The 17713-nt window shown below is 36.5% G+C and overlaps 1 protein-coding gene across 3 annotated transcripts in view; it reads left to right on the top strand.

Annotated features, from left to right (window-relative positions):
• cad (carbamoyl-phosphate synthetase 2, aspartate transcarbamylase, and dihydroorotase) overlaps positions 1 to 17713 on the top strand; it is a 134863-nt gene that overhangs the window by 89967 nt on the left and 27183 nt on the right. The window contains exons 32-37 of one of the 3 annotated variants that reach the window (XM_028796793.2): positions 5989 to 6179; positions 6373 to 6513; positions 9775 to 9891; positions 10076 to 10220; positions 10573 to 10620; positions 10716 to 10748. In XM_028796793.2, coding sequence (XP_028652626.2) covers positions 5989 to 6179; positions 6373 to 6513; positions 9775 to 9891; positions 10076 to 10220; positions 10573 to 10620; positions 10716 to 10748 — 675 coding nt within the window. The remainder of the gene's footprint in view (positions 1 to 5988; positions 6180 to 6372; positions 6514 to 9774; positions 9892 to 10075; positions 10221 to 10572; positions 10621 to 10715; positions 10749 to 17713) is intronic. The other 2 variants (XM_028796794.2, XM_028796796.2) reach the window with 2 other exon arrangements.

The following is a 17713-nucleotide window of genomic DNA, read 5'->3' as shown; positions in this document are numbered from 1 at the left end:
TGTAGAATCAACTCTCGGCAGCACGCTGCAGGGCGGCGGGCGCCGTTCTCATTCCCTTCCACCTTCGCTAATCATTCCTGAGTGCCAGATAAAGTGAAAGGTTAAAGAAAACGTACTAAGTAATTGCAACACATAAACTAACTTAATCAGTTTTAACGCGAAAAGATGCCGATGAAAGAGAAGCAGCGGGCTGCTAGGGTGGAGTAAAGACGAGCTGCTCAGGAAGCAACAAGCACTTCAGCCTCTGAACATCGAATGCTAAACGTACAGAGAAAGGATGAATACTATGAATGCTCAAGTCAAGTGTATTCACTGCACGTTATTGTGCAGTGCGCCGTTACAGGTATTTTGATAAAAGAATTTGAACAACACATAAGAAGCGTATAAATTATTAAACAGTAAACATTAACATTTAAGAAGTAAAGATACATTGAGTACTACTGCAGTGCTTTCGGGTATACTACATTTTTTGTTTGCCCATTACGTGCATAAATGTGTACATATTTTGGTGTACCTACCCGAGAATACGCGACATATAACTGATCGTGGGAGAAGCATGGATTTTAAACACGCGTTGAGTTCATCTGCTGGTGTCCCTTGTGGAATAACTGCTAATGTTTGACGAAAATCTCCTGCGAGTAAAACGACAGTACCTCCCATTATTTTGGTATGATCTCTGAGATCTTGCATTGTTCTGTTCAAGGCTTCATAAGCTCTTTTATGTGCCATGGTGCACTCATCCCCAAACTATTATCTTTGAATGTTGCAAGACTTTTGCCTTTACAGAGCCCTTGCGTATGTTGCAAATTGGATTTTCGTCGTGAGCGAGGTTTAATGGTAATTGCAATGCCGAATGTGCTGTACGGCCTCCATCTAATAATGTAGAAGTGATTCCCCCATGACACTACAACCAAAGCTATGTCACCATTCGCTCTCTCGGCAAGAATCTGGTTTATTAGGAATGTTTTTCCTTTTCCTCTGTGGTCATACATAATTTCCTTTTTCAAACGCGAAAAGAATTTTATATATATAGATAATTAGATGATACTTTGCATCCTTTAAAACGTGTTTGTAAAAGGCTTATTGATCTATCTTGGTCTTGATAATAGGGTATTCATTGTAGCTTACTAATGAGATTAATGGAAACAACAGTTAAGGAAAGCAGGACTTATTTACTTAAAACTAAAGTAAAATAACACAAACACATTTAAATCCCCAATCAAAGTATTAGTGAGAGCAAACAGTACTAGTATAAGTAAACCATTTCAAAATGGCCTACAGGATTTACAAAAACAATTGCACTAAAATCAACAAAACTTTTATACAGAAAGCATTTTAAACAGACGCTTACCTTTAATATAAACAAGATATGAATCCAAAGTGAATAAAATACTAGGCATAATTGAAATACAAAGCATGAACATTAGCCTGAGTAAACAAACTGCTCTGCTGTAAGGTGAATTGTGCAGCATACAAGGAAAAATCTAAAATACTGTACTATAGTGTAAATAACCAAAGTTCTGTCAAATACTGCACAGGAAAAAAACTAGATACTTTATTAATCCCAAGGGGAAATTCACATACTCCAGCAGCACCTTACTGATACAAAAAACAATATTAAATTAAAGATCGATGATAATGCAGGTAAAAAACAGACAATATCTTTGTATAATGTTAATGTTTACTCCCCCGGATGGAATTGAAGAGTTGCATAGTTTGGTGGAGGAACGATCTCCTCAGTCTATCAGTGGAGCAGGACAGTGACAGCAGTCTGTCGCTGAAGCTGCTCTTCTGTCTGGAGATGACACTGTTTAGTGGATGCAGTGGATTTTCCATAATTGATAGGAGCCTGCTGAGCGCTCGTCGCTCTGCCACAGATGTCAAACTGTCCAGCTCCATGCCAACAATAGAGCCTGCCTTCCTCACCAGTTTGTCCAGGCGTAAGGCGTCTTTCTTCTTAATGCTGCCTCCCCAGCACATCTCCACGTAGAAGAGGGCGCTCGCCACAACCGTCTGATAGAACATCTGCAGCATCTTATTACAGATGTTGAAGGACGCCAGCCTTCTAGGGAAGTGTAACCGGCTCTGTCCTTTCTTACACAGAGCATCAGTATTGGCAGTCCAGTCTAATTTATCATCCAGCTTCACTCCCAGGTATTTATAGGTCTGCACCATCTGCACACAGTCACCTCTGATGATCATGGAGTCCATGAGGGGTCTGGGCCCCCTAAAATCCACCACCAGCTCCTTGGTTTTGCTGGTGTTCAGTTGTAGGTGGTTTGAGTCGCACCATTTAACAAAGTCATTGATTAGGTCCCTATACTCCTCCTCCTGCCCACTGCTGATGCAGCCCACGATAGCAGTGTTATCAGCAAACTTTTGCACATGGCAGGACTCCGAGTTGTATTGGAAGTCCAATGTATATAGGCTTGAACAGGACCAGAGAAAGTACAGTCCCTTGTGGCGCTCCTGTGTTGCTGACCACAATGTCAGACGTGCAGTTCCCAAGATAGTCCACGATCCATGCCGCCAGGTATGAATCTACTCCCATCTCTGTCAGCTTGTCCGTAAAGAGCAGAGGTTGGATTGTGTTGAAGGCACTAGAGAAGTCTAGAAACATAATTTCTTACAGCACCAGTGCCTCTGTCCAAGTGGGAGAGGGATCGATGTAGCATATAGATGATGGCATCCTCCGCTCCCACCTTCCCCTGATATGCAAACTGCAGAGGGTCGAGGGCGCGTTGAACCTGTGGTCTCAGGTGGTGAAGCAGCAGCAGCCTCTCCATGGTCTTCATCATATGTGATGTCAGAGCAACAGGCCGGAAGTCATTCAGCTCACTAGGACATGATACCTTTGGGACTGGGGTGATGCAAGATGTTTTCCAAAGCCTCGGGACTCTCCCCTGTTCCAGGCTTAGGTTGAAGATGCACTGTAGAGGACCCCCCCAGCTCCGATGCACAGACCTTCAGCAGTTGTGGCGATATTCCATCTGGACCCGCTGCTTTGCTGGCACGAAGTCTCCTCAACTCTCTGCTCACTTGCGCTGTTGTAATATGGGTGGTGATGTCTCTCCTATGCTGGTATCAGCAGAAGGGATTTGTGGAGGGTGCAATACTCCGAGGTGAGAGTGAGAGTGGGTTAGGGTGGTCAAACCTGTTAAAGAAGTTGTTCATTTGGTTTGCTCTCTTCACGTCTCTCTCGATGGTGGTACCCCGATTCGAGCTGCAGCCAGTGATGATCTTCATCCCATCCCACCCCACACTTCCTTCATGCTGTTATTCTGCAACTTCTACTCCAGCTTTCTCCTGTACTGCTCCTTTGCCGCCCTAAGCTGGAATCAGAGTTCCTTCTGCATGCGCTTGAGCTCATAGATAGATAGATAGATATATGCTTTATTAGTCCCAAGGGGAAATTCTCACGCTGATCACCGCCTTTGAAAGCCCTTTTCTTCTGGTTCAAAAGGCCCTTGATGTCACTTGTAATCCATGGCTTGTTGTTAGCATAGCAGGGTACAGTTCTTACTGGAACTACAATGTCCATACAGAAGTTGATGTAGTCAGTAGTGCAGTCAACAACTTCATCAATGTTCTCACTATGTGATCCCTGCAGGATATCCCAGTCTGTAGTTCCAAAACATTCTCTCAGTGCCATCTCTGCCTCCGGGGTCCACTTCCTGAATGATCATGTGGTTGCAGGTAGGACCCTCACTTTTGGTTTGTAGTGAGGCTGAAGCAGAACCAGGTTATGATCTGCTTTCCCAATTGCAGGCAGTGGGGTGGCGCTGTATGCGTCTTTAACGTTTGCGTACAGTAAATCAATAGTCTAATTTCCCCCGGTGTTACAGTCCACATACTGGGAGAAGGCAGGTAATGTTTTGTCCAGCGTCACATGGTTAAAGTCTCCGGCGATTAGCACAAGCGCCTCAGGGTGCTGCGTTTGTAACTTAGCAACAGCAGAATGGATGATGTCACTCGCTGTCTCCACGTCCGCCCGAGGAGGGATGTACACGATGACAACAATGACGTGTCCAAACTCTCTGGGCAAGTAATAGGGACGCAAACTTAGGCCAACAGTTCGATGTCCCTGCAGCAAGTGGAGACTTTGACGTTAACATGTCCAGAGTTGCACCACCGTGTATTAACATAGAGAGCGAGTCCTCCTCCTTTGTGCTTCCCACAGGTACTTGCATCTCTGTCCGCTCTAACTGTGCTAAACCCGGGTAGCTCCACGTTAGCATCTGTAAACAAGTTTTGTCATATGTTGCACCAAGATACAAAAAAAACCCAAACCTATGACCGTTTTAAACAAATTACTAATTTCAGGTTCTGTCCAATATTGCACAAAAATATCAGAAAAAAGCTTTCATCATAATTTTACAATGGTTTTATTAAGCTGTGTGACAGGAACACCAGTCTGTTCACTGCATCTAGCTTCAGAGCAGCACAGTCACATGTTACATACAACATTACCTTCATTGCTGAAAGCCGTCTAAAAAGGGCCGCTTGAGGTAGGGATGCACAGATATTTTTTTTGCAACTTTCACTTTTACTTCTTGTGTGTTCCACCACTCAAGTGGATTTACATCACTGTCCACCTCAGTATCATCATGTAGCTCTTAATCTATTTTTCAGTGGAAGTGTGCAGAGTCTCTCCTGAATTCCTGTGTGTTTTTAAGAGCTGCTAAAAGACTTTTCTTTTTTGCTGCCTCCTTTGTGTAATCACCTGCTCCAAGTTCTACAGCCATAGGGGCGAGATGAAGTGGGGCAAGGAGGTGGGGATTTATGTGAGTGTTTTAAATAATGAAAGGAAAAAAAAATATATGCTTTAGAAATGAGGTCCCCCAACCAAGATGTGTGTGATGCTTGTGAAATAAAACATGCTCAATAGGCATTTGCTTCATATGGAAATAAAAATGATTTGTTTGAATGAATTAAGTAATTTGTTTTAATGGATTAATAATTCATTTGAAATATATTTTTTTTGTTCCTGACACAACAGGGTTCTGTTCTAGATCAATTTCACTGTCCTTAATGGCAAACGATTTCCGACATAGTTTGCAAATTGCCATCTTTTAAGCAACACTGTTAACCCACTCAGTTTTAGCTACGCTTGCTTCACTTGTGGTGTGCTGACCATGCGCACACATACTGTAGTCTATACTATTAGGTTAAATGAGACTGTGAATGCATGGACTCTCAAGGTGTGTTTTTGATATTTTTTTTTGAGTGTAGACATTACATATCGCACACTCCTAGTGTGTGTAAGAACTTTCTCAGATGTTCATCTACTCACATAGTAAACAAATATATACAGTAGTTTTACAGCTACTTAGTGGTTTTAGTTAACTAGAGTGTTCTTAAATGGATGAATAATAAATACTTGAAAAGTTATCTTTTGTATGGTTATGAATCCAGTATGTATAGCTTTTTTCTTTGATGTTTTTCACATTAACACTCCAGAACATTATAGTTTTCAACTTTCACTGTGCTCTTTACTAATGCAAGATAATCCCATATTGTAGATGCTATAAAAAAGTTCAATGACAGTCCATTATTTTTACTTGTTTTGACTTGTTTTCTTTGCTTAACAGAATTATAAGAATTTCAACATGTTTTTAGTTATAAGAATTTGTTTTCTGTGCTTCAGACTAAAACAACAAAACAAGCTATGCATTGACCATTCAGTCTACATTATTGTCCTATACTGTAGTTAATCAGTGTTCATATTCCTTCTAGATTGTTCATCACATGTTAGACTTGTTTCTTAATCTCCATAAATATTAAGTAGATTGCCCATGAAGAGGTATCCATGAGATTCTTAAATAAGTACAGATATGTGTCTCTACTATACAGGTCGGAGTTAATGGAATAGATATTTGTATATAACTTGAACAAATTTACATTGCTTTTTTTTTGTTCTTCATACATTTTTTTGGAATTTGAAACATAAAGTTTTGTTATTGTTTATATCAAATGTTTGTTTTGTAGCGCCTCATACCGTAGAGGAAAAGGATGGGAGGAACCCCCCACCAGGATACCCAGGCTTGGAAACAATGCTCCCTTTGCTACTCAATGCCATCCATGAAGGACGATTAACTGTTGATGACATAATCAAGCGCATGTATGAGAATCCTTTACGCATTTTCTCTCTGCCTGCCCAAGAGAACACTTATGTGGAGGTATTGTCCTTTATTTTCTGTTTTAAAATGAGAAAACTATGCTATGTTCTACAAGTATTCCTTTTTTTTTTTGTTGACTTTATTTTGAGATTATGTTGTTGCATCTTGAAAACCATCTGATCTTCACCGTGAGTAGCAGATTTTAGAAGACAATTGAGTATGCTTTTTTATGTTGTGTGTATTATTTATTCAGGTGGATTTGGAACATGAATGGGTCATCCCAAGCCACATGCAGTTTACCAAATCTAAATGGACTCCTTTTGAAGGAATGAAAGTAAAGGGGAAAGTCAGGAGGGTAGTACTGCGAGGTGAGGTTGCCTACATAGATGGCCAGGTATGGTTAATTATTTAATACCTATAATTAAAATTAAAAATGTTTTTGTTTCTGTAATTGACGTTCGCAAGTAAAAAAAAATGGCTTGTTTTCATGTGTGTCATTTTTATTCAGATAATTTGGTCAGACAAGTAATGTTTTAATATGAAAATGGCTGGTCACATGGTGAGTTAAACTGAATTTGCACCTTTTTGAGCTTCAGAGCTACACATATACCATTAATACCTTTTTTTAACTTGCTGTTTTATATTTTTTAGTGAGTAGTTTTTGAAGGTTCTGAAAGAAAAAATATTAAACATAAAAAGTGAACCCAGTGACTGATAGTTGTTGTAAAGTGTTGTATTATCAAATAGTTTTATTACTGCATACAACCATAAAGCATTTGGACTGTTAATACAAATCTTCACAGGCAGAGCAGTGAATAAGAACTGCTGTATTAATTTACTGTGATCACCCTACTAGTATTATTGTTTGGTGTGAGCTAATTTAAAAAAATAAGTAATGAATGTTTAAGATTTCCAAATTTGCACAATTTAAAGTAAATTTACAGTATATGAGGCATAATTTCTATTTACTGTGTCATTTCACCACCTTTGATTATTCAGTTACACCCTTTTGTTAATGTTTTTAATAAATTGGAAATTACTTTGGTTGACAGGTACTGAGAACTTGTTTATCCATTCAGTTTATGTGCTACTCAAAAATAGGCTTCCATAACACATCAGTTCATTAAATTCCCAGGTGTAGCACACTATATGAGGTACAGTTAAAAATAAAACTTTTGCAGTCCTTATTTACAATAATCTAAATATACTGAAACATAATTTTAGATTGCCTTATACTTTAAATAGCAAGATTTCTATTACCCGACTCCCTCACAAAGTTTAGGCAAAGCCCCCTAAACTTTATCTAGTCTTAAAAAGTGTTGCAAAAGTAAACATTTATTTTACCTACACTTTTTACATTTAATCTGTGAGGACAATCAGTGTACTTGTATGTGCAAGGTAAATAAATAAGGCAGCGTATGTACTGTAGTGTGGCATGTAAGGTGAGGTGTTGCCACAAAAAGCAGCAAATTATAAAGTAGACACCTTTGAGTAATTTTATGGTGGATAGGCTAATGATCTTAAATTTTGTGCTGTTTTCATAAATGCTCCGTATTATTTTGAAAAATAATGAAACCAGCCCTTGTAAAAAAAATGTGTTGCTTTACCAGCATTTTAATTTGTTTCATGAAATTTATTTCACCAGAGACTACAAGCCATATATGTAATTTCACCCACTTCATAACACAATTAGTTGGTTGAGAAACCCAGGGTTTCAGTTCTCTATGTGGAACACTAAAAGAATTCAAAGTATAATGAAAGAGAATGTACAAATGCGTTTATATACTGTTCCTGTTATATTTCGAGATACTTATCATTAGCCAGCAATAGGGACAGCAATGTTGGAGTTTAAGACCTAAAGGTGTTTTTGAACACAAGAAAAATTAGTGTGGTATGTAAGTAAAAGCAATGCTGTGTTTATCATATCTACAGCCAGAAAGATTTTGGTGGTTTGAGGGAGTGTAAGTAAAAAGCTATGAAAGGGAAAAACCCTATTGATTTTTATTGCAATAAAAATAATGTTTGTGTGAATATTGTAGCTGAGTAGTAACTACAATACATTACAGTATTAAAATGCATACATCTTAATTTTCACTAGTCATGTTTACGCAGAAGGTAAGGGGTTTCTTAGTATGTAACGCTAGTAAGATAATAAATAAGGTGAGGGGGTTGAAGATTGGTCACTTACTACACTAATTGACTTAATTCCCTTCTGTTTATGCGATAATGTCACTAATGGTCCTTAAAAATTTTAGTTTTTTGGAAAAAAAAAAAACCTTTACAGGGACAATTTGTATAATTCAGTAAACTCTTGATTTAACAGATTAATGGAATTAACAGTTACCATATAAAAGTGAATGCAAATTATAGTAATATAATTCAGTGCACATTCCTTCTTCATAGCATTCTTAAGGTTTGACTTGCATTTTATAAATTGAGTATGACTGGTTAAAACAGAGGCTGAGCTTTGAATTGAAGAGATTTTTTCCATTTAATCTTCAGTCATTATAAATAAATGCTTGCTGAATTGTAGATTTACTGTATTCATGCCAGTTTTCCGCATAATCCTACATTATTTTAAAGTTCAGCTAAGTGTGCCTTGTAAGTTAGTGAGTCAGTGACATAGCAAAGGTTTTTTGTTTTTTAAATTTTATCTGAATTGTTTTGAGTTTTAGCTATAAGACTAATTACCACATATCTAAAAAAGTAAATAGTGTGCAAACCCTTACATCTTGACAAATTTATACCATTTTTGTGTTATTAAATTTGTTTCAGATTATATTGTCTGCAACAGAAATTTTAAAAATAACTTCACACCAAGCCATGTTTGATTTAATATTTATTTTTGCAGGCAGCTTCCCATGACAAGGATTTACAAGCACTGTCCTGGGGACCCACTCTGGCTGGAGGTTTTTGTTCCAACCAGCTTCTGTTTTTAATTGGACTCCTGGGCTAATATGTGAACTGTTATTTCCAAGATTCTGTGTTTTGGGAACAACAAAGAAATTAGAAAACTAAGTTTGGTAATAAAAAACAAATTATTAAAATGTACTAAGCAGTTATTTGGGAATAATGTATTTTTTCTTTTTAATAGTATTTTCATCTCTATTTTCATTCTACCTTTCCAGGTGTTCTAATTGTTAGTTTCATTATTTACTAATTAGTGGGTCTGATGCTAAAGTAGTTGCAGCCTTTCATGATTCAGTGTTGTTTGCCAAGGTGTCTCCTCTGCTCGTTTTTAATTGTCATTATCAAGTTACAAAGAAGGGAGCAGACTGCACAGAGAAAGGGCAAAATATAATGAAATCAACAAAAGAGGGTTAAGTATTTAAATTTATAGCAAAAATAGAAATATTTCTAAATGTCTTATAAATTTAACAATCGTGTTGCTGTGCTTTTCTGAATGTAGAATAATAGAAGAGTAAAAAAACAAGCTAATAATTAAATAAGATCAATATTATCAGTTGTTGTCACTGATTATGAATCTGATTGGAGCAAAAACCACAATGGGCCCCCAGGACCGACATTAAGATTCCCTGTTCTGTGAAATGCAAACAGTTGCACTGCGCTTGTAGCACTCTCCTTTGTTCTGTTTCAGTGCTCTCTGTTAATCATAGACATTGTCTGTGAATGACATGCTGCAATTTATTCACAGATGTTGGTGCCTCCAGGTTATGGTCAAGATGTGAGGAAGTGGCCACAAGTGATAACCTCTCCTCTTCCTCCTCCTCCTCCTCCATCATCTGTTCTTCCAGTTAAAGAAATAGTTAAGGTAATAGGTTATACTACCATAATGATATCTTCATTTTCAGTTTTAAAGGCATCTTTCTGCTGTATATACATGTATATATATATATGATATATATATATATGTATATATATACAGTATGTTTTTGTGTGTAGATAATACAGAATAAAATGTATATATATAAAAAATAAATAAAATGTTTCTATAGACCCCAGAGCATCATCGGCAGTCTACAGAAGCTATTCGATCCCGAGCACCCAGTCCTCGTAGAATAGGTAATGCTTTGGCTACAGAAAGCCGGTTCATCCTTCCTCCTAGAGTTCATCGTTGCTCAGACCCAGGATTGCCTCCAGGTAAATGCCAAGAACATATCATCAGAGTTTTACAAAGGGGGATTTTTATATATTTTTCCTCCATCTTTATTTTTTCTTTTGCTTCTATAATGTGAAGTATGCATGCTCTTTCCAGCACATTTTCTAAACAAAATATTATTCTCCTATTGAATTGATACAAATTATTTTTTTAATATATTTTCAAGGTCTTATGAGCCCTTTAAAATGAATTAGTAACTCAAGAATTGCTGTCTTTGTTACCTGTTTTTTAACTTTAAAATATAAAACAATTGTGTTTTCATTCAGCATGATTGAGTATGTAAATATTTTCTTATATTTTTACTTCTGAAAGTTTCTTCAATATTGTCTATAGGTACAAGAAAACCTGCCTCCATAGCCTTTAACTCAAGCAAAGGCATTGGTAATGTGCTTGTTGAATTTGGCACAACTGCTTCCTATTTAATTTTTAGCGACCATTCCTTCTCAATTTATTTTTGTTAATTTTGTTAATTTCAGCAACCCCAAAGTTTTCATGCTTATTATCATCAGGCAAGTTACATCTGAAATTATGCTGTTATTTTTAAATCTTCAAATGTGCACTGAGGGATGGACTAGCATGATTTTATTTCATTCGTTGGTAAATCTTAATTCAAATAGTTTTGGTTCCACAAAAATTAGTTGCATGGTTTTTGCCTCTTTATAAGATAGGTTGAGTCCTTTCATTTTCCTCCTTGTTTAATGCTTTAATGCTGCCTTACCCTTTAACATATTTTAATCATTTCACTAACTATAAATCATTAAAAATTAGTATAGTTATTGCATTTTTCATTTTAATTGAACCCTGTATTCAATAGTAAGTATTTCAAATTAAAGGCTGCATTTTCAACTGATTTACCTTTCACAAACAAAAATCATAATATGCAATGCCACTGATTAGTTTAGATATTCAAACTAAATTTTATATGGTATTGTACTATTCACAAAGTGGCATCAAGGTGTATTTATTCATTTTTGATTGCATGGTTTAGTTTGCTAATAATGTAAACTGGCAATGAATCATGAGTATTATAAATCAGACAATATTACTGCATGATTTTCTGCATTACAGCATTAAGCCTTGCTTCTTTTTCTGTTAAGACTGCCTTTCCAGCATCTTTCATATTTTTGCATTTAAACCTTCCAACCATATGGCATTATGAAAGGCTAGTATTTTGTCTTCCAGAAAAATTAATTAGTTCTGAAATTTAATTTACACTAATTAAAGTTGCACAATGATGGCATGGACATTTTTAAACAAACAATTCCTCACTAAATTTACTACTTATCAGTAAATATTCGTGTTTTATATATATAAAATTAAAATAAATTGATCGACACCAATCAGTAGATTGTTGGTCTAGTAAGCCACAGTATGTGTATGTAACTAATTAAGGACATTATTAAACAACTCTGATTTATAGTTTCAAGTTAAATTCCCATTAAATTAGCTTTAGCCTAATAATCTATCAATTATTTCCTAAATGCCAGTATTTCTTATACTGTATAAAATTTATGTAATTAAAGTTGCAAGTGTGTTTAATCTTCAGAATTATATGTGTTGATCAGTACACAAATTGGTTTTGCAGATTTGTTTTGGAATTTGTGTGTCCTTTACAATAATATGGACTAATTTGTCTTTGTTTGCTTTCAAATATCTTTCTTTTAATAACTGATTTTTTTTTTTTTAATTTAAAACATGTGGCATGTTGAAAGCATGTTTAAGGTGTTATTAAGGGGTTCAAGGATAAAGTGTTTACTCTTATTCTGGCCTTATGGAACTGGCAAGGTGTTAGTCATATATTGGACAACTCTCCTCTAGGAATTTTGAAATTCTTGGGTATTGTAGTTTGCCAAGCTTTAAGAGAAATGTATAATTTCTGAAATTATATTTATTGAATTTATGATTGAATTATTAAAACATTTGTTATCTTAAATGTAAATATATGAATAACACATCACTGTAATGCAAAGTTTTTAGGAAAAATTAGTTTGTATTGTACTTAAAACACCAACATGTTTAATTTCACCTGAATTTCAATTAATTTGGATATAGAGACTTCCATTTTTTTAAAATTATGTACAACGCAAACTAGTTTTGACACAGATGTGTTACATAGTATCTTTTAGTAATGCAGAGGTACAATACAGTGCACACTTTGTCACTATTTTTAAACAGCCACGTAATAAGTGGTATCACAGGAAAGCTGGTTTATTGGTAGGTGGCCATTTATCTGAATAATAGTCCCAGCATTTTTTAATTCCCAGCATCGTAAGTACCTGTGCAAGCCAACCCATCTCAGGGAATATAGTTTTAGGGAGGGGGAGGTGACACTGAGCAATTCCTCAGCAAAGTCTGTTTATCTGTGCCAGATGGATTAATCTTTGGTTACTAGTTGGTTTTCTCGCTATCATTATTTCTTTTCCAAATAGATGAGGTATCAAAAACTGTAGGTTGTTTAGGTATAAGGTTAACATACTGTACATACCTGCTCAGTTTACTTTAAAGGCGTTTTCACACCTAGTGTTTTGGAAATTTATTTTCCAAACACTGAAGTGATTTCTCTTTTAGTCCAGTTCATTTAGGTAGATGTGAACATGCTAGTCACACTCCAGTGCATGCTAAACAACCAAAGACCCTTTAAAAACAATGTTCACGGAGCGGTACCAGATGAACCCTGGAGCAGTTTGCTTGAGGTATAAATATGATCTGACCTAACTACAGAAAATACTGTGCATTATGAGAGACATTTCTGCCAATAATTAGGCAATTTTAGACTAATTGGCAGAAAAATAAATTCACATGTACATACAGTACAAGTTCTAATCATAAATCTTGGTTCAATACCATTCACTCAGATCAATCCTAGTGCCTGATTTAGACTCCGAGCCTCTTTATCTCTTTTATGATTGGGTATCAGTTGACCATGTATTTGGTGGGTGGGAAAAAGGGCTTAAATTCACTTGTGATCAGGTTGATCAAACCATGAAACGTGTAATTTCTGTAGCATTTAAGGCAGACCTTATTTGTACTCTTCTAGTTAGGTGATAACAGGCATTTTCTTTACTGGGCTACGTTTGGTAAACAAATCAGATAGTTTTTGTAATGTTGTGGTCCTCAAGCATAGCTGTAGTCAGGCTTTTTATTTGATAGATTTATTTTTTTAATTCTTTTTTTGTTTTAAGCATGAACAGTGTAAAGAAGATAAGTAAAATCATTAAGTGTTGTATTTAGATACATACAGATTCATTAAAGCTTAGGCACACATTACAAGAAAATTGAATCTGGTCCAAAATCGAACCAACACAAGATTCAATAATTCCAACAATTACAAAAGTACCCTGGTTTAACTTCCTGAGCATATGTATTAGCAATAAAAACAAAGACTTAAACAACTACCTTCCAAGATTATCCTGTAATGAAGTGTTTTTCATCCTTTCTAGCATTGTGGCCCACCCTTTCCTGTATAACTGTCTTTGCAGCCTTGGGGTTACTTGGTCCCCTTTGGTGATTTGAGAGCGAGTGCTACAGTCGGGGTTGGCATCTCTGGGTTCCCCTTGGTAACTTGTATGTGATCATCAGAGTTGTGGAGGTGGGACAAGGGTCCCGCTTGGTGAATCTAATCCAATTGTTAGAGCTGCGACCTGTCACAATGCTAAGCCTGATCCACCGCAACCCACTATCATTGTAAACAATAGCAAATTATGACCCAAAAGTGAGTTGTGACGCAGTGGTTGAGAAACACTTGTGTAATGTGGGGCATGTAGTGAGGAGTAGTGGCAATTGTTATTTACTTATAAAAATCAATTTTTAAATTTTGAATTTCTGCCAGCAGTAATCTGTGAGTTCAAAGTCATAGATTACTGTACATGCACAAGTGCACACTCAGCTTTCCCTACATGTAGTGGCAGTCCTGCTTCCTCATAAATGCTGTAGTGCTTTCCATATTTAGCTTTCCACATGGAATACATTTGCAGTAGGCCTGTCAAATTAGCCAGAACTTAAGATTCAAATGCTCAACAGTAATGTTTATTGTTATATGCATATAGTGCAAAGAAATTGGTACTTACATGTCTTAATATCTAACAAAAATAAAATACAAAAAAGGAAAAAAACGTGTTCCTATCATTCCAAAGAAAAACATGTATACAGTAGAGTCTCGCTTATCCAATATAAACAGGCCAGCAGAAGGTCGGATAAGTGAAAATGTCGGATAATGGGAGCTGTTAAGAAAAAGCCTATTAAATGTCAAACTATGTTATAATATTACACATTAGGAACCTAATAATCATGTTTTACAACAAAACAGAAAAAATTAACTGAAAAAATGAACTTAGCAACAAAAAATAGACTACGCTCACGCTCGCAACTTACAGTTCTTGTTGCCGATTGATGCTTTTTTTTGTTTTGTTTTTTTTTGCGGTGGGACATCGGATAATACAGAATGTCGGATAAGGGAAGGTCGGATAAGCGAGACCCTACTGTATGCGTATTTGGATGTATGTATAATCATGTAAATAAAGTGTTATATATAACACTCTTTGATTTCTTGTGGTTAACTGTTGAATATTGTAACAGCAACAACCTTATGACTTGTGGGTAGAAACTATTCCTGAATCTGCTGGTGTGAATGCTAGTAGGCATGTACCACATGCTAGAGCAGAGGCGTGAGAAAAACGGAGGTCTGTAATTATACCATTTCTCTTTCTAAGGCACTGAATGTTGTTTGTGCCCTGCATTCCTTGCTCTCTGCAGTGCATTATGATCATGAGGCAAGCAGGTGCCTTACCATTATTTGAAGGTGGACTCCACGTGCACTTGTAAAAGTTTGAGGAAACTGTTGGTGAAATGTGATGTGTCCTCCAACATTTGAGGTTGTAGGGCACTGGCACAGCAACCCCTCTAATATAAATAGTGTGGTTTACCTTCTGTTTTTTGAAGTCAATGACCAGCTCCTTGGTTTTGCTTACATTAAGGATGAACTTTTTGTCCTGGTACCACAGAGTCAGCAAGAAGACCATTTCTTTGTAAGTAGTGCAATACTTTTTAATCAACAACAACATTTATTTATATAGCACATTTTCAAACAAAAAAGTAGCTCAAAGTGCTTTACATAATGAAGAAAAGAACAATAAAAGACAAAATAAGAAATTAAAATAAGACAACATTAGTTAACAAAGAAAAAGAGTAAGGTCCGATGGCCAGGGAGGACAGAAAAAACAAAACAAAAAAAAAACTCCAGACGGCTGGAGAAAAAAATAAAATCTGCAGGGGTTCCAGGCCACAAGTCCGCCCAGACCCTCTGGGCATTCTACCTAACATAAATGAAATAGTCCTCTTTGCATTTAGGGTTCTCACGGAAGGACTTGATGATGATGGTCATGCAGACTTCTGGCTTTTAATCCATCACTGTTGGAACACCACAGTGCTTTGAGTAGATGGTGCTGGCCACCACCAAAAGGACACCGGAAAAAGAAACAGAAGAGAGAGATGGGGTTAGTACAGTTTTTAGAGCCACCATGAATAGTTATTATAATGAATTGGATATACAGAGTGTCAGGATTAAATTACAGTGAAGTTATGAGAAGGCCATGTTAAAATAATGTGTTTTCAGCAGTTTTTTTGAAGTGTTCCACTGTATTAGCCTGGCGAATTCCTATTGGCGGGCTATTCCAGATTTTAGGTGCATAATAGCAGAAGGCCGCCTCACCACTTCTTTTAAGTTTTGCTCTTGGAATTCTAAGGAGACATTCATTTGAGGATCTGAGGTTACGATTTGGAATATAAGGTGTCAGACGTTCCGATATATAAGATGGGGCGAGATTATTTAAGGCTTTATAAACCATAAGCATAATTTTAAAGTCAATCCTAAATGTCACAGGTAACCAGTGTAGTGACATCAAAACTGGAGAAATGTGCTTGGATTTTCTTTTCCTGGTTAGGATTCTAGCAGCTGCATTCTGCACCAGTTGCAAACGATTTATGTCTTTTTTGGGTATTCCTGAGAGGATTGAGTTACAGTAAACTAGTCGACTGAAAACAAACGCGTGAATTAATTTCTCAGCATCTTTCAATGATATAAGAGGTCTAACTTTTGCTGTGTTTAAGTGAAAAAATGCTGTCCTAGTGATCTGATTAGTATGCAATTTAAAATTCAGATTACAGTCAACAGTTACCCGTAAGCTTTTTACTTCCATCTTCACTTTTAATCCTAATGTATCCAGTTTATTTCTAATAGCCTCATTGTATTTATTATTGCCAATCACTAAGATTTCAGTTTTTTCTTTATTTAGCTTGAGAAAGTTACTATTCATCCATTCAGAAATACAAGTAAGACATTGTGTTAGTGCATCAAGAGAATCGGGGTCATCAGCTGTGTGTCATCAGCATTGCTCTGGTAGCTCACGCTGTGCCATGAAATAATCTGACCTAATGGAAGCATGTAGATTGAGAAGAACAGCGGACCCAGGATAATCAGGCCCATGATGGTGGTATTAGGAAAATTTAATGATGGAGTAAAAGTTATGTCTTGGCACACAGATGGAGATGAACAAGCATCACAAAAGAAGCTCAGCAAAATACAATTGTAGAAGGTGGCACAAAGTCCTAAATTATTGAGTGTACCTGTCAGCTTTATTGGTATAACAGTGTTAAATGCTATACAGTACTCTGTAAACGGGACTCTGGCGAAGCAGTTTTTATAATCCACATGTGACAAGATAGTACAATTGATATGGCATCCTCTGTTAATCAGTTAGGGTGATCTGTAAACTGGAGGTTATCATGACTCTGTGGAACATTCTTTTTAATATGTCACAGTCTTCACATTTCGAGTGGATGCCACCATTCTGTATTGATGTAGACAGTCCATTTTTGGTTTCTTGGGCACCAGGAAAACTATGGTCCTATTGAAGCAGAAGGGGACAGCAGATTCCTCTATTGAAATATTGATGTCACTTAAGATGTCAGCAAATTGTTTGCTACATGTTTTTAAAACCTCTGGATATTCCATCTGGACTAGATGTTTTGAAGGCTTAAACTCTTTTAATGTCCTCCTTGTGTGTCATGTACAGAAAGGAAGAAAAGTATGAATCATGTGGTGCTGCAGACAACCAGTGCTGGAATGCTTGTTGTGCTTCAAATGGGCATAGAAAACATTAAGCTGGTCTGAAAGAGAAAATGAAGATGATATTGGATTTAGTTTTACTTTGTAATCTGCAGTATAAACATTCCTATTTCATGCCAACTATGCATATATGCATTGCAGTTTGATGTCGTATGTGAAAGACAAATAGGCAATGAAAGATGAGCTGAAGAACTCATATAAGATTGACCCCATCTTCCCAAAATGGCTTCATCAACATTTTTTCTGTTTTGGTTTTACAAAACAATGCTCAGACTAATGTAACAAACTGAACTCAGTTGTCATCAGAAAGGTTTCTTCTGATATCAGATTTTTGTTCACAAAAAATTCTGT

This window comes from Erpetoichthys calabaricus, chromosome 3, assembly GCF_900747795.2.
Source record: "Erpetoichthys calabaricus chromosome 3, fErpCal1.3, whole genome shotgun sequence".
Taxonomy (NCBI): domain Eukaryota; kingdom Metazoa; phylum Chordata; class Cladistia; order Polypteriformes; family Polypteridae; genus Erpetoichthys; species Erpetoichthys calabaricus.
Note: the sequence above shows the minus strand (reverse complement) of the source record. Positions and strands in the feature narration are given on the sequence as shown.